This window comes from Sphaeramia orbicularis, chromosome 24 (genome assembly GCF_902148855.1).
Source record: "Sphaeramia orbicularis chromosome 24, fSphaOr1.1, whole genome shotgun sequence".
Taxonomy (NCBI): Eukaryota; Metazoa; Chordata; class Actinopteri; order Kurtiformes; family Apogonidae; genus Sphaeramia; species Sphaeramia orbicularis.
The window spans coordinates 38,874,830-38,893,630 of NC_043979.1; the positions used below are offsets into that span (position 1 = coordinate 38,874,830).

At 34.6% G+C, this 18,801-nt stretch overlaps 1 protein-coding gene across 1 annotated transcript in view; it reads left to right on the forward strand.

Annotated features, from left to right (window-relative positions):
• The window catches only part of stxbp5a (syntaxin binding protein 5a (tomosyn)), a 457,988-nt gene that overhangs the window by 362,365 nt on the left and 76,822 nt on the right, over positions 1 to 18,801 (forward strand). The window contains exons 13-15 of the mRNA XM_030128552.1: positions 960 to 1,027; positions 13,068 to 13,108; positions 13,758 to 13,978. Of these exons, the coding sequence (XP_029984412.1) occupies positions 960 to 1,027; positions 13,068 to 13,108; positions 13,758 to 13,978 (330 nt within the window). The remainder of the gene's footprint in view (positions 1 to 959; positions 1,028 to 13,067; positions 13,109 to 13,757; positions 13,979 to 18,801) is intronic.

Genomic DNA, 18,801 nt, shown 5'->3' on the forward strand with positions numbered 1-18,801 from the left:
CTCGACAGGCTCTGATTGGTCCGTCGAGCTGACCAGCTGATAAATGACACGTCAGCGGCACGTCAGATGATGCTTCTGAGGAAGACAGGAGTCACAGTGGAAACTGTCAAGCAGGTAACATCCAAAAACTATTCCTTGTCTGAACAAAAGAAAATAGTATATTTACATAAACAGAAGACAAAATGAACGTCTTTAGCCTTACAAAAAATGTTCCTGTGTTCTCTGACAACTTGGAGCCAGTACTGTTTGTGATCTTCATTTTTTGTTCGGCTACAGTTGAAGTCTTGAATAAGCTCCACCCCTCTTTCAGCAACATCACTGACAACTTTTCTGGAATGCACAATTTTCGCAGCCTTGTGAAAGTCTGCATCATCAGCCCAGTCTTCTGGAGGAATTCTGAAGAATGTTTGTGGCAGATCCAAACTTTCAAACAAACGCATGGTGCTGGTGGTGACAAAATCACTGATCTGCTTCCCTTCATAATCTGATGGATTAAGGGCATCCCAACGCTTTAGTGAAACTGAAAGAACCTTCATTTTCCATCACGTTGTGAACCATCAGCTGCTTCTGCTCTGGTGTCACACTGGAGTCCAAGAATGCCAGGACAACCAATTCTTCACTCCAGTACCACAGATGTCGGTGGCCTTATTTCATACATATATTTCTAGATGAATCGCTAAAACCTTGGTTTTGATCGTACTGCTGCTTCTCTTAGCAGGTCAGCTCGGCTATGCTGAAAATGCAAAATTAGTCAATGTCTAGGAAACTTCCAGCAACTTGTGCAACCTCTAAAACATCTCCTTTTTCTTCCAAATTTTTTCCTAAATCATCTTTTGAACGCCAAAACCTAATGCAGGGTTCTAATTGAGGTCATCTGAAACGTTATTTTTTACCATGATTGTTGGACCACCCTAACTCTCAGTCTCTGCTAATGTGATGTGTGTCTGTTGTCTATCCAGGAATGGCCTATTAGTGGTGGGAACTGGGGTCAAGGCACACAAAGCTACCCAGAGATCATCCTCACAGGGTAAGACAACGCTGATTTCATTAGCATTAGCATTAGCATTATTGCCTCGGTGTAACTCAATTGTTTCCACCGCTCATGCTCTGTCGAGGTCAAGTTGATTTCTATTGCACATTTACAACAAGTGGTGCCAGGAACAACAAACCCCACCCCTCACACATATATATACAGTTAGCAATGATTGATTGATTGATTTAGTGCAGGGGTGTCAAACTCATTTTCGTTCAGGGGCCACATTCAGCCCAAATTGATCTCCAGTGGGCCGGACCAGTAAAACAATAGCATAATAACCTGTAAATAATGACAACTCCAAAATTTTGTCTTTGTTTTAGTGCAATCAAAATTGAATTATAAAAATATGTATATTTGCAAACTCTCCAAACAAAAATGATGTGAACAACCTGAAAAAAAACTGAAATTTCTTGAGAAAAATAAGTGCGATTTTAACAATATTACATCTCAACTTACTATTTATACATGCATATTATGGAGTGGATCTACAAAGGCACAGGAGGAATAATTAATAATTAAAATTTCACTTTCAAAATTTCAGGTTTTTCCCATTTTATTGTTAAAGGATAGTTTGTAAATGTAAATATTTTCATCATTTAATGTAAATTTTTACACTAAAAGAGAAAAATTTGGAGTTGTCATTACTTATTTATAGATGTAATGTAATATTATGGTTTTCACATTAAACTAAGAAAATTTGGAGTCATTATTTATAGGTTATTATGCTATTATTTTAGTTGAGATCAAATTGGTCTGTAGGTGGAACCTGAACAAAAACGACTACGACAGGGGTGTCAAACATGTGGCCCTGGGGCCAAATGCGGCCCCCCAAAGGTTCCAATCCGGCCCGTGGGATGTTTATGTCAAGTGCAAAAATTCCACAGTCTTCAATAAAATTGAGCGAAAAAAACATTTAGTTTGAATTAAGGAAAAATCTTGAATTAAGCCAAAAAAAAAATCAATTAAGTAAAAAAAAAATCTTCAATTAAGCCAAAAAAAATCTTCAATTAAGTAAAAAAAATCTTGAATCAAGCTAAAAAAAAATCTAGAATTAACAACTTATTTTTTTTCTTTGTTTTAGTGCAAAAAATAGCTTTAAATTATGAAAATATTTACATTTAAAAAGTATCCTGAAACAATTAAATGTGAATAACCTGAACAAATATGAACAATCTAAAATGTCTAAAGAAAATGAAGCACAATTTAAACTATTTTCTGCCTGTTAGTAAGTGTTTAGTGTCTTTGTAGATTCAATCCATAATGCACATGTAGACTTGATAAGTTGAGGTTAAAATTGCACTAAATTTTTGTACGTTTTTTAATTTAAATTTCAGTTTTTTTGTTTTTTGGTTTTTTTTTTGATAGTTTATAAAAGTAAGTATTTTCATAATTTAATGTGTTTTTTTTTTTTACACTTAAACAAAGACAAACATTTGGAGTTGACATTATTTATAGGTTATTATGTTATTATTTTACTGGTTCGGCCCACTGGAGATCAAATCAGGCTGAATGTGGCCCCTGAACTAAAATGAGTTTGACACCCTTGGACTATGACATCCTTGACTGTTAATATCTTAAGTGTAATTTTTGCTGATTCATCTCGCGGGCCGGATTGGAACCTTTGGCGGGCCAGTTTTGGCCCCCAGGCCACATGTTTGACACCCATGATTTAGTGATATATTCTGAACATGCAATGAAATTTAGCATACATGCGAACAAGCAAATGTACATAATAATACAAATATCAATGATCATAACAATCTTAGAAGAACAGCACTGTAATTTAATTTACGTTCCCAAAAAGGGGTGGGAAGAAGTGCAATTTATTTAATCCCACCCCTTCTCCCTAAACTGTTATTAATAATATATAGGTCCCTCTTCCTTTTACATTACTCTTTTATATTTCTATTTCTATTCACACACACACTCATTCATCCATATACACATACATAGATTTCTACATATGCATACAACATACAAGTACACATACACGCATACAAATACACACATAATCTTTTACCAATGCGTTTCTTAGTTGTGCTGGCAAATAAACAAATAACTAACTCAAAGAAAGAAATATATACACAAACAACAGTGAACATATGGTAAACAATGACGTCACAGCGGGGGGCAGGGAAACCCGAGTGGGAAAACAATCCTTCCCCCTGTCCACTATACTGTAAAAACACGGAATTTAACCCTATAATGCCAAACGTATCATATTTCATACATGAGTTTTGAAGCCCTCTACATGATCAGTGTGATTTTTTTTTTTCTTGATAAACCTGATGTATACAATTAGATACATGCAATACACAGATAATCCACCAGGGGGAGGAATTCATTCACCAGAGGCCTTTCCAGTGACACCACAAGACTGTCATTAATGAGGAAGGAGGCAGAACTCTGACAATTTTAAAAAGGAATTACCAATTTGTTCGACATGCTTGTGTTATATTATGTTTTTGTTTGTTCAAAAAAAGAATATTTAAGCACTGAGACCTGATGTGTCAATACAACTGATACAAAACTAAAAATCATACATGGAAATTGATATTTGAAAAAAAATAATAATAATTTGGGGTTGTTCAGAAGGACCAATAAAGGCTCCAGTTTCATAGAACTGGAATTTTCTGTCAATAATTTAATGGTTCAGGCTTTACAGGGTTAAACTTGTTTTGCTAACGCTAACAAGACTTTTCTTCTTAAAAATGACTAAAAATGATAAATTAACCCTTAAAGACTCAAAATATGTACTACTGATCAAAACCATCTACTGATCCAAAATGTTAACTAAGTGTTGATCCACTAATCCTATCAATACATGTCAATAATTGGTGTAAAATACAGTTTATCTTTTCATGGTCATCAAATGTGACCCATTTGGACCTTCAGAGGCTCCGTAGTCACCATGGAAACACTGTCATCTTCTACAGCATTGATTCACCAGTAAAACCCATGGAGTTGGATCAATGACAGTGGATGGAAACACTGTGTTTATGTTCAGTTAATGATATATTTGCTGAAAAAGTCACTTTTTCTATTTTCGATATAATAACCCTTAAGCATAATCTCATCATGATGATTAAAGTGCATGATCAGTGAATTTAATATAGGAAAATACCAGATTACTTTGAATTACCTGAGTTTTTGAAATAATAACCCTCAACTTTAATCTGAGATTTAATCAACATCTACACAATCAGTGAATTAAATATAGGAAAATACATGATTTACACTGAAAAAAATGCAAAATACAGAGGATAATATTAGAATAAATGGTGATAAATTACTTAAAAAAGGTTAAATATAGAGAAAAATTCATTTAAAAGTGGCACTGGGTCTTTATGGGTTAAAAGAGATCGGATCTATCGGGTCATCACTGTCCTCAAATATGAAGTGTACTGTAGGTCCTAATATATTCCAATCATGTGCACTTTGCTCCATTTGATGTTTATTATTCCGCACTAAACTGTCAACAAGGGGAGAAGGGGCGTTTTTAACAGAACACACCCGCTGTAGAAGTGACATTGAGGCATGAGTTTGTCAGCAGGAGGCTTTTCCTCCTCCCCTCCCTCTTTCACCCCTCCTTCCTGCATTACTATTCTATCCAGGTTCCTTTCTCTCGAAGGCAACAGCCTGCAAAATATATCTTTTGCGATCCTCTCAGCTGAATTGGCAACAAAAACAATAAAGAGTTAGGAAATAAAACATAAGTACATAGTTTTTTTTTTTCTCTCCAAGTTCTGTGACGCCCAACGCAGGAGTGATTATGGGGTAGATTTATTAAGACTTCGTGCCATCACAACTCCTCTTCTGATGTTAACTCTTTAAAACCTGATCTGTGCATGTGCAGTTTGGATGGCTGGAACTCTTTCACTATTCATGCAATAGGAAAAATTCGGACAGTTTCTGCACTTTATAGGCTTTATTGGGTCATTACGGTAATTTCGCTCACGTCTGTACTAGAAGATGGAGAAGAAGCTGTTTTAGCAGAATTATTACATACAGTAAATTATAAATGAAATATAAATAAGTTATTGTAAAAATTCTGACTTTTTTTCTCCGAATTCTGACTTCAATCTCAGAATTCTGACTTTTTTCTCCGAATTCTGACTTTTTTCTCTGAATTCTGACTTTAATCTCAGAATTCTGTCTTTTTTCCTCAGAATTCTGACTTTTTTCCTGAATTCTGACTTTTTTCTCTGAATTCTGACTTTAATCTCTGAATTCTGACTTTTTTCCTCAGAATTCTGACTTTTTTCTCTGAATTCTGACATTTTTCTCCGAATTCTGACTTTAATCTCAGAATTCTTACTTTTTCTCAGAATTCTTACTTTTTTTTTTCAGAATTCTGACTTTAATCTCCGAATCCTGACTTTTTTCTCAGAATAATAATAAAAAAACATATATATTGGACCTTTTTATTTTATTTTTTTTTCAGTGGCCATAATCCTCTTCCATAGAATTGTCAACAAAAACAATAAAGAGTTAGAAAATAAAACATAAGTACATCGTGTTTTTTCCCTCTCCTCTGGATTTATTCAGACTTCATGCCACTGCAACTCCTCTTCTGATGTTAACTCTTTAAAACCTGATCTGTGCATGTGCAGTTTGGATGGATGGAACTCTTTCACTATTCATGCAATAGGAAAAATTCGGACAGTTTCTGCACTTTATAGGCTTTATTGGGTCATTACGGTAATTTCGCTCACGTCTGTACTAGAAGATGGAGAAGAAGCTGTTTTAGCAGAATTATAACATACAGTAAATTATAAATGAAATATAAATAAGTTATTGTAAAAATTCTGACTTTTTTTCTCCGAATTCTGACTTCAATCTCAGAATTCTGACTTTTTTTCTCCATATTCTGACTTTTTTCACTGAATTCTGACTTTAATCTCAGAAAACATAAAAACACAGTTCATATGACCATCAACATGTTGCAACAGAACTGAAATCCTGTAAATTTGCATAACTTGCATTTACCAACACAAAGTTCCGTTGAGGATTCACTTAGATTGATTTCTTATGCACAAAGACAGAAATAAGACCTCTCAGCAAATTTTAGCCGTCTTACTTTAACCCTTTAATGCACAGTGGTCACTCCAGTGGACTGTTATTCTACAGCTGTTCTCTTGTATATTCATGGATTTTGTTGTTTTACTTGCATATCAACCAACACAGTGGACACTTATGCACCATCCCATAATACACTGCAATTCATACTGTGACTGTAACATTCCTGTTCTTGATAAACCTGATCTGCAGCAACATATTTGAGTGTAAATCAATTGCTAATTGTTATTAGACTGTAACTAACAGGGTTTTTTTTTTAAGTTGTTGTGTTTTGCTGTTTTTTTGCATATTATTTGAGTGAGTAATAACTACTATTATAGTATGTTAAAATGTGAGAAAACATCAGATTAGCAACATTAAAAAAAAACATTTATTACATTGTTTTCACACAGTATGACAGTAAATGCATGTTTTTTTTGTTTCAAAAATTAAACACATGGTGTCCAGCTGAGTGGACAGTTTTGTAACTCTGTGAAAAATAGATTGATAAAAAACAAAAATTTCAATCACATTATTTTTTTCATGCCTAAAGAGGAATAGAAACCCTTAAGGTTCTCATAAATCATGCATGAAAGGGTTAACTCGCAGGTGTCACTCTCTTTTTTTGTGCTTTATTGTTTTATGTGAAAAAACTCATATAAAACACATACATTTATGTATTTCCGATCACACATCTGTGTTGTTAAAATAGCCGCACCCTTATCAGTTGCAGTGCGGTCTCAGACAGAATGAACCGGATGCATCTGTATTCATAAATTATTGTTAATTGTTTATGTCCACTCCCATCTGCGCTTTTTATAGATTGAGGCTCTAAATCCTTTAATCTAAATTGCTTTTACCCAAATGCTTTATGTGATGATGACTGTGGATGTATACACATAAGCGTGACTATGCAGAACAGATTCTGAAACTATGTGAAATATTAGTGGAACCTTCTTTGCCTGAAAGAATATTCAGCGGAAAAAATTATTAGACCATCTAAAGTCATCAGAAACAATGGTTTTGCAATCCAGTACTAACTCCTGTGTGTATCATGTGACTAAAACAGACAGAAAAGAAAACATGGAATGAATAAAAGCACTGTTTTTGTCAGTACGATGACAGATATTGATGGAAGAACTGAAGTGATTTTGCTTATTATCAAGAAAACCATGGAAAATGGATAGATATCAGCTCTGAAATTAAACTACTATGAGCTATTTTTGTTGTTATTGTTATATTTGTCCAAACAAATGTACCTTTAGTTGTACCAGGCATTAAAATGAACAAGAAATTGAAGAAAACAAGGGTGGTCTAATAATTTTTTCTGCGACTGTACATGATTTACACTGAAAAATGCAAAATGCACAGGATAATATTGCAATAAATCATGACAAATTACTTAAAAATGGTTAAATACACAGTAAAACAAAACCACTGAAGAAAAAGGAACACAAACACATACTCACAGCAGCTTTTATGACACTGAAACAGACGTACAGTCGTGGAAAAAATTATTAGACCATCAAAAATCATCAAAAACAATGGTTATGCAATCCAATCCTAACTCCTGTGTGTATCATGTGACTAAAACAGACAGAAAAGAAAACATGGAATGAATAAAAGCACTGTTTTTGTCAGTACAATGCCATAGATACTGATGGAAGAACTGAAGTGATTTTGGTTTTTATCAAGAAAACCATGGAAAATGGATAGATATCAGCTCTGAAATTCAACTACTATGAGCTATTTTTGTTGTTATCATTATATTTGTCCAAACAAATGGACCTTTAGTTGTACCAGGCATTAAAATGAACAAGAAATTGAAGAAAATAAGGGGTGATCTAATAATTTTTTCTGCGACTGTACATGATTTACACTGAAAAATGCAAAATGCACAGGATAATACTGCAATAAATCATGAAAATTACTTAAAAACGGTTAAATACACAGTAAAACAAAACCACTGAAGAAAAAGGAACACAAACGCATACTCACAGCAGCTTTTATGAGTCTGAAACAGACGTACAGTCGTGGAAAAAATTATTAGACCATCAAAAATCATCAAAAACAATGGTTATGCAATCCAGTACTAACTCCTGTGTGTATCATGTGACTAAAACAGACAGAAAAGAAAACATGGAATGAATAAAAGCACTGTTTTTGTCAGTACAATGACAGATATTGATGGAAGAACTGAAGTGATTTTGGTTTTTATCAAGAAAACCATGGAAAATGGATAGATATCAGCTCTGAAATTAAACTACTATGAGCTATTTTTGTTGTTATCATTATATTTTCCCAAACAAATGTACAGTCTACTCTCATTATACCGCCAACTTCTGTTCACGGCCAAATTGGCGGTATAGCGAAAATGGCGTTACAACGGGTTGCGTCCATAATGTGCATGTCTTTACTATATGATGTCTATGCTGCCTCCGTTAACCCGTTCTAATTGCGTTTCTAAATAAATCTTGATTCTGTTATGTTGTAAGGCAGGGATCGGCAACCTTTAACACTCAAAGAGCCATTTCGACCCGGTTTCCACGGAAAAGACAACACTGGGAGCCGCACCTCGGAGGTGCCACGGCGGCGCACCTCGGAGGTGCCGCGCCGCGACGCTGGCGGTATAACGGTCGGGAAATCAATGGTATAAGTGTTGTTTGTGCATGGAACTGGGCTGGTGGATGGCGATAAGCGGAAATGGCGGTATAACGGCGGGCGGTTTAACGAGAGTAGACTGTACCTTTAGTTGTACCAGGCATTAAAATTAACAAGAAATTGAAGCAAACAAGGATCGGTCTAACAATTTTTTTTTTCTGTGACTGTACATGATTTACACTGAAAAATGCAAAATGCACAGGATAATACTGCAATAAATCATGAAAATTACTTAAAAACAGTTAAATACACAGTAAAAAAAAAAAAAAAACACTGAAGAAAAAGGAACACAAACACATACTCACAGCAGCTTTTAAGACTCTGAAACAGACGTACAGTCACGGAAAAAATTATTAGACCATCAAAAATCATCAGAAACAATGGTTATGCAATCCGGTACTAACTCCTGTGTGTATCATGTGACTAAAACAGACAGAAAAGAAAACATGGAATGAATAAAAGCACTGTTTTTGTCAGTATGATGACAGATATTGATGGAAGAACTGAAGGGATTTTGCTTATTATCAAGAAAACCATGGAAAATGGATAGATATCAGCTCTGAAATTAAACTACTATGAGCTATTTTTGTTGTTATCATTATATTTGTCCAAACAAATGGACCTTTAGTTGTACCAGGCATTAAAATGAACAAGAAATTGAAGAAAACAAGGGGTGGTCTAATAATTTTTTCCGCGACTGTATGTGTATTTAAAAAAAAGAAGAAAAAAAAAAAAGAAAAAAAAGGCAACACATTTTTATTCTTGTTAACTTTAAATGCATTAAAATAAACTCACACTGCAGATTGTGTTTCCCTAATATGCACAAACATCTAAGGTTTTCATCCATTTAAACACATAAACTACAAACAAAAAGTTAAAAGTGGTCTAATAATTTTTTCCGTGACTGCGTATTATTGTATTGGACTTTAATCCTCCACCGTTTCTGGATGGAGAAAGCGAATATTTAAGCACATTCCACTTGACTTTTTGACATGCTTGGCACATTCTAACACTGACACTTTCAACTGCTTTTGGAAACCCTTTATGGACTAAACTGAAGGAAATGTGTTCTATATTCTGTCTGGGGCTTTCATCTGATCTTAAATGGACTCTTATTATATAGATATGAATGTGGCTGGAATCTGTCTCGATGCTGACTCTGCTGACTGTAAATCCTTTTTTTTTTTTTTTGACTGTGGTGCTGTGCAGTTTTGTTTGATTTTGTTCTGAAAGTGAAAATTGAATAAATACATTCTAAACCAGGGGTGTCAAACTCATTTTAGTTCAGTTCCACATTCAGCTCTATATGATCTCAAGTTAGCCCGACCAGTAAAATAACAACAGTGAAAAGTAAAATTACATTATGATAATGTTTACATCTACAACGTTTCCTTAAAAATCTGAATAACATGAACAACCTGAAATGTCTTAAAGAAAACAAGTGCAATTTGAACAATATTCTGCCTTAGCTTATCAGTTTATCATTTACACATGTACATTACAACTTACATTACAATTACAAATTACAAAGAAATTTTAAATAACACTAAATAATAATATATAGAAATATTACAAAGAAAATGGGGGACGCAGCCTTTACTAACTATGCACCAAAGTTATGGAATACTATTCCAAAAGACATTAGAGAAGCCAGTTCACTGAATATATTTAAAACCAAATTAAAAACATTTTTATTCTCATTAGCCTTTGAAAGGAGATAAAAATGGGGTCACAATTCAGGAACCAGGAATGTGTGTTTTTTTGTTTGTTTGTTTGTTTGTTTTATTCTATTGTATTTCTGTTTTTATTTTTTATTTTTTATTTTATTGTATTTCAAATTTCATCTTATTTCTTGCACTTCAAAATTCTTTGCATAATCAAATATTTTAATGTGCGCTGTTTTTATATTTATTTTTATTTTATTGTATTTCTAATCAAATCTTAATGTATTTTAATATTGTATTTTTTTCAATCAATTTGAGGCACTTTGGGCTACAATTTCTGTATGAAAGGTGCTATACAAATAAAGTTTATTATTATTAGTAATAAATACACAAAACATTTAATAACAGGCAGAATATTGGTAAAATTGCATGTACTTCTCTGAAGACATTTCAGGTTATTCATATTTTTTGTAAGATAGTTTGTCAATATAAACATTTTCATGTCATTATGTAATGTGATTATACTTTTTTACACTACAGTTTTCATCATTTATAGGTTATTATGATAATATTTTAGTGGTCTGACCCAGTTGAGATCAGTTGTTCTGTATGTGGAACCTGAATTAAAATCTTTAGTGTAATCCATCCTATGGGCCGCATTGGACCCTTTGGCGGGCCAGATTTGGCCCCCGGGCCTTATGTTTGACACCTGTATTCTAAACCCTTTATAGGACACTCATAGAAATACTCTGAAATTCAACATTTCAACCTTAGTGTGTTATTGGAGGACAGAACAAGACTTTATTACTTTAATGAAATTTTTCAAAATTTTTTATTGTCATGCAGAAAATCAGTCATTCAAGTTACCATATTTGGTTCCTTACCCGTAATTGGCAAAAAAACAACAAAAAAACAAGAAGTATATATAAAAAATGCACAAAAAAAACCACATGTAAGGTGAAAGGAACCTGTATTTTCGAACATTAGACCCACATCAGTGCTGCTCCAGACCCCTGTCCACATCCACATTCTCCCTTTGAACATCATTCCTTCCATTAGTACCATTACTTCATGGTACCTAACAAAGCAGGTCCACTCACTGTTCATGCAGAGGTGAACCTTACAGACCCTGGAGACCACATTGGGCCTGAGATTGTTGACTCACTGGGACTGTTAGTGTCACTGTCTTATAATGTATGTGGAAATGACCAAAAAGAGTCACTTGACCGGTAAAGGGTTAAAAAAAATAACCCATTGTGACAAAAACCTCCTCTGTTCTACAAAGGCATTCCAAGACCTTAGAGCTTTAGTGAGGCTTGGGCTGAAGTTGTAGATAATAAAGGTGTTATGGTTGTTCTTGATCACAGTTTGTTGTGGCAGTGGTGGTGTTCTAAGAAAGTCCAATAAACTGGGATTCAGAGAAATGTCAAGATATATACCCAATGTTTTATTTTTCTCTTTTTATATATATATATATATATATATATATATATATATATATATATATATATATATATGTATATATATATATTTTTTTTTTACTCATTTGTGGGGTTTTCCACCTCTCTTTTTCTCTGCTTTTGCTTGTTGTATTTTTTCTCATCTTAGCTTAGTTTATTTTAGCTGAGCTTATTTTAGTTTAGTTTAGCTTATTTTATCTTAGCTTATTTTATCTGAGTTTAGCTTAGCTTAGTATATCTTATCTTTCCTTTTCTTATCTTGCTTATTTTAACTTGGTTTAGCTTATCTTACCTTATCTTGTCCTGTCTTATTTTAGCTGAGTTTAGTTTAGCTTAGTTTAGCTTATCTTATCTTATTTGAGCTTATTTGATCTTAGCTTAGTTTATCTTATGTTATTTGAGCTTATTTTATCTTAGCTTAGTATATCTTATCTTATCTTAGCTTATTTTTACTTGGTTTCGCTTAGCTTAGTTTAGCTTATCTTATCTTATCTTATTTTAGCTTAGTTTATCTTATCTTATCTTATTGTAGCTTAGCTTAGTTTATCTTATCTTACCCTATCTTATCTTCGCTTATTTTAACTTGATTTATCTTATCTTACCTTATCTTGTCTTATCTTATTTTAGCTTAGTTTATCTTATCGTATCTTATCTTATCTTATTTTAGCTTAGTTTATTTTAGCTGAGCTTAGCTGATCTTAGTTTACCTTATTTCATCTTAGCTTATTTTTGCTTAGTTTAGCTTATCTTAGTTTAGCTTATCTTACCTTATCTCATTTTAGCTTAGTTTAGTTTAGCTTATCTTATTTAGCTTAGCTTAGTTTATTTTATTTTATCTTATTTTAACTTGGTTTAGCTTTGCTTACTGTAACTTATCTTAACTTATGTAATCTTATGTTATTTTAGCTTAGTTTATCCTATCTTATTTTAGATTAGTTTAGTTTAGCTTAGTTTATCTTATGTTATTTTAGCATATTTTACCTTAGCTTAGTTTATCTTATCTTATTTTAGCTTAGTTTAGCCTAGCTTAGTTTATCTTATCTTATTTTGGCGTATTTTAGTTTAGCTTAGTTTAGCTTAGTTTATCTTATCTTATCTTATCTTATCTTTTCTTATCATCTCTCAAACTGTAAGACAGAATACAGTCATTATAAATCCATGGCTTGTTTTTTCTTTTCTTTTTTGCAGGCATGCTGATGGTACTGTGAAGTTCTGGGACGCCTCTGCAAGTGAGTTCAACCACCTTTGTTCATGTTTCCTAAAGTTTCAGTATCGTCTTTTCGTTGTTATTGAATTTTCGCACAGACAACAGCCCTTTAAACAACACCTCAAACACAGACAGGATGCAGGCAGTTGAACAGAGGGCACTTTAAAGTGGATGGAAGTTTTTTCCAGAGGATAGACGTCCACAAAAGCAGAGTGGATTGAAGGAGGACGGAGCCAAGAGTCAGCCCAGGGAACGTGTCGACCCCGGTCTGCAGTCTGGTGTCATTGGTGAAGTTGGAAGCGTGTATTTATAGCGAAGCTGAGTGAGGATGATGAACAGCTGGTAGCCCGACTGCCGCGCAACAATCTCCACTCCTGCAATTAAGCCCAGACACACGCTCGGCAAGAGAAATGGGATGCCTGCGAGCGGTGATAGGAGGCTGAAGTCGAAGTAACAAAAAAAAAAAAAAGATTAAGATAAAGGAAAGACAATAGTACAAACGACTTTACTTTTCAATTAGAATAAGTACTTGGAAACTAAATTATTTACTGATTAATTGTCGGAAAAGTAATCTGTTACCGGTGATAATCAGCGTCTCGTAGATTCAGTCCGAACGTGTCCTGGATTGCACCTGATTTTTTTTTTTTTTTCTTTCCCTTTTTTTTCCTCAGTAATGCTCCAGGTGCTTTATAAGCTTAAAACAGCCAAGGTGTTTGACAGAAACCGGTCCAAGGAGGACAAGGGCAGCACAGAGGTGTCAGACGAAGACCCCTTCGCCATCCAGATCATGGCCTGGTGTCCCGAGAGCAGGATGCTGTGTGTGGCCGGGGTGTCAGCCAATGTTCTCATCTACCGCTTCAGCAAACTGGAAGTAACTACTGAGGTGGTGCAGGTGGGTAAAGGTTAACCCTTTAGCGCCCAATGCGTCATATTTTGATACATGAGTTTTGAAGCCTTCTACATGATCAGTGTGACTTTTTTTTTTTTTTTTATTGAAAAACCTGATGTGGTTTTGCTTTTACTGTGTGTTTTAGAGTTAAAAAAAAAAGGGTGGAATAATTTCATTTATAGTCAATACTCATCACTCAGTAATGCTCATTTATTATTACCTCCGCTAAGTGTAACGGAGGTAACGAAGTGTAGCTGTCTGTTTGTCTGTTAGCAAAATAACTAAAAAAGTTATGGATGGATTTTCAAGAAATTTTCAGGAAATGTTGATACAGGCACAAGGAACAAATGCTAAAATTTTGGTGATGATTTGGGGGTGGGGGGTGGGGGGGTGTTAATGAAATTTTCAGGAAATGTTGATTCCGACACAAGGAACAAATGATTAGAAATGATTAAATTTTGGTGGTGATTGGAGGGGGGGGGGCGCGATTTTGATAAAATTTTCAGGAAATGTTGATAATGGCACAAGGAAGAAAGGAACAAATGATAAAATTTTGGTGGTGATGGGGGGGGGTAATTTTGATGAAATTTTCAAAAATTTTGATACTGGCACAAAGAACAAATTATTAAATTTTGGTGGTGATGTGGGGGAGGACAAGGGGGGGCAGATTTTGATGACATTTTCAGGAAATGTTGATTCCGACACAAGGAACAAATGATTAAATTTTGGTGATGATCGGGAGGGAGGATGGGGGGGGGGGGGGGGGGGGCAGATTTTGATGAAATTTTCAAGAAATGTTGATAGTGGCACAAGGAACAAATGACCAAATTTTGGTGGTGTCGGGGGGGAGGGAGGCGGATTTTAATGAAAATTTCAGGAAATGTTGATTCCGACACAAGGAACAAATTATTAAATTTTGGTGGTGATCGGGAGGGAGGATGGGGGGGGGGGGGGCAGATTTTGATGAAATTTTCAGGAAATGTTGATAGTGGCACAAGGAACAAATGATAAAATGTTGGTGGTGTTTGGGGGGGGGGGCTGATCTGCCTTGGCGGAGGTCTGCGCTCTGTGAGAGCTTTTCTAGTGTTAAGATTGCTTTTAATGTTTAATTTTAATGTTTAATTGTTTTATATTCGTACGTCTGCCTTTTGCACCAGCTTTTTATTGGTTTTTAATATGTCTGGTTTCTGTTTTTATCTGCTGTATGTAAAGTGTCGTTAAGTTCTATGAAAGTGCTATACATGTAAGATGTATTATTATTATTATTATTATTATTATGATGATGATGATGACAGAAAAACACAGAGAGGAATTGATTTTTTTCAACTTAGTTTTTTTTTTTTTAGAATTTCTTTTTATCAGTACAATACAATGTATACCTTTAACCCTATAACGCCAAATGTATCATATTTGATGCATGAGTTTTGTAGCCCTCTACATGATCAATGTGATTTTTTTTTTCTCTAAAAACCTGATGTATACAATTAGATACATGCAATACACAGATAATCCACCAGGGGGAGGAATTCATTCACCAGAGGCCTTTCCAGTGACACTACAAGATTAAATTAATGAGGAAGGAGGCAGAACTTTGCCAATTTTGAAAAGGAATTACCGATTTGTTAGACATGTTTATGTTATATTACGTTTTTGTTCGTGGGTCAAAACACAGGATTCGAAATCTCTCTGACGGGACATTTTAGAGACGATTTGACAGATTAGTGTCGCTAAATGACCCACATTTTTACTTTTAAATTAACTTTGCTTTAGTTGGACCATAAGGGATTATCCAAAACAAGGAGCTACTTTATATTGAAATAAATGTTGGAATGGCAAACAATTAAAGTTCACTCTCTGACGGGACATTACTGTGTTTTGACCCTTGTTCAGAAATAATAACATTTGAGCACTGAGACCAGATGTATCAAATATGATACAAAATTGAAACTCATACATGGAAATTGATATTTGAAAAAAAAAATGTGGGGGTTGTTCAGAGGGACCAATAAAGACTCCGGTTTTAAAGAACTGGAATTTTCTGTCCATGATTTAATGGTTGAGGATTTACAGGGTTAAAAAATCTGCACTAAAATGCTTCTTTGTCAATCCGTCCTGACGCTCTGTGATTATGATTATTTTTTTGTTTTTTGTCATTAATTGACCTCAGCTCCCTCTTGCACATACACACACATGCATTAGAAGATCTGCCTAGTCAACGGCAGTATGGTTGCCATGCCAACAGACGGAGCAGAGAACAAGCTAAGCCAGACTGTTATTATAATCTGCCTTGATAGAGATGTAAGTGCTTATAGGGGTGTGATGGGAGTCAGTGTTGACACCACCAGAGATGCTGTTTAGTGGGTTTGTGTGCACGCTCACAGCTCCTATATTACAACTGAGCGTGTGCTTGCATTTACGCCAAGGGTGTCAAACTCATTTTAGTTCAAGGACCACATTCAGCCCCGTACGATCTCATCTGGGCCGGACCAGTAAAATAACAACAGTGAAAAAAGTCAAATTACATTAAGAAAATATTCACATCTGGGTGCTTCTATGAAACTGGTCCCTAAAAAACAGGACATGGGGCTAAAAATTCAAACCAGATGTAGACTAATGTTATGAAGCAAGTTTGGAAGCACTCTGGGTCTATTTTAGAAAATAAATATTCACTGAGATGAAAGAGAAACTATTTTTCAGATAAAACACATTTATTTTTATACAAAAAAACACATGTAACACAATAAAAAGGACACAAGAATTAGGTGCTACTGTTATTTTAAATATCTTTTTATTCTCTCACAGGTACACTTTGGGAATTTAATTATGCAAGGAAGAGTGTTTGACAAAAATGACCGCTGTTGTGAAATCACTCACAATTTATTTGTGTTTAAATGGGCAGGTTCTGCATGTAACATGACTGGACACGATGGGTTACACACAAAACCTGGAACGAGACTGAGATTCATGAAAAACCCACATGTCTGGATTAGAAAAACCACTAGGATCGACAAATTTAACACTGTCTTTATTTATAGCGCTATAGAAGACCATTTACAGTAGGGCGTCCCATTTTTGGGACTTCTTTTCCGATCAAGCTCTTAATTTGACAAGTTAATCTCTTATATATTAGAAACTCCCCCCAATCCGTAAAGTTTTAGACCCCCCCCACTGCCATCTTTAGGGTGCCCGTCAGCTGAGTTCAGAAAACCCATTTTTCAATGGAAAATCATGCATTTGTTGGTTAGTTCTGCCATATTTGCTCATGCAAATGTCATATTAGAGGTTTTGGGGGATGCTACTGTCGTTTATGAAGGTCTCAAATCATGCACAGGCCAAGGTCACATGATTTTTGACAAGGTCAAGGTTATTTGACACGGAAAAATGGGTAAAATCACACGTTTGCTGATTTCTTTGTTGCCTAGTCTTATGTCAAAGATCTGCACTCAGGGCTTTCACTGGAGAACATCTGATCCTAGATTACCCATCTGGTACCCTCCCTTTTCTTCAATTCAGCAGGTACCAGATTTCTTATTCCAGAGAAGGGTGGTCAGCTGTGGCTCAGTTGTAGAGCGGGTCGTCTAATGACCAAGGGTCGGCGGTTCAAATCCTGGCTGTATGACATCTATTCTGTGTAACTGGCAGTCTATAAACCAAATTTGGTATGAATTCACCTCATAGTTTTGCTGCTACAGGCATTTGAATTTTCACCCATTATAAGTAAATGGGAAAAAAAAAAAAAAAAAAGATTTCAAAAATTCCTACAAAATTGAAACTGTGACCTATTTTTCCCCAAATGTAACCACATCTGTTCTGGATCACTGGCAATCTCGAAACCAAATTTAGTGAGATCAACCAATAGTTTAACTGCTTTGGAACCCCACAGGAACACCAATGTGTGTGATATATGTTCAGCACATTGAAAAAATATCATCATAATAATTTTATGCTTAATCAGTTGTCTCCATCAAATTAGGAAAAGTCATGAAATATGAAGCAAAAAAAAAAAAAAAAAAACTATTGTCAACTATTGTTTTTTAAATGATAAACGCTGAATGGGGTTAAACTGACCCCAAGGATAATACAAGGGTTAAGACATTTCAGGTTGTTCATATTTGTTCAGGTTTTTCCTATTTTTTGTGAAAGGATAGTTTATAAATAAATTTTGCTTTTATTACACTAAAACACAGTGAAATTTGGAGTTGTCCTTATTTATGGCATTTCTTCTAGGGGCCGCATTCAGCCCAATTGGGTCTCCAGTGGGCCGGACCACTGAAGTAATAGCATCATAACCTATAAAGAATGACAACTTTTTCTCTTTGTTTTAGTGTAATACAACACTTTAAATTATGAACATATTCACATTTACAAACTATCCTTTCACAAAAAACATGAATAACCTGAAAAAACTGAAATTTGTATGAATAATAAGTGCCGTTTTAACAATATTATGCCTCAATTTATCATTTATACATGTGCATTATAGACAGTGTTACACAAACATTTGGTAACAAGCATAATATTGTTAAATATTTGGAGTTTGGAACTAACATAAGGACAATTTCTCATTCGGTTTCTCTTTTGTTGTCCTTCTTTGTAGGTTTTCGAGGTTAAACTGGACTAGTTTTGTTTCAAAAGAGCAAAACTAGTCCAGTTGAACCGAGAAAAATGGAGTTGTCACTATGTAGAGGTTATGATGTTATTATTTTACTTTAGATCATATCGGTCTGAATGTGGAACCTGAACTAAAATGAGTCGAACACCCTTGATTGTTAATATCTTCAGTGTAATTTTTGCACTTCCCAAATTCATCCCACGGGCCAATTTAG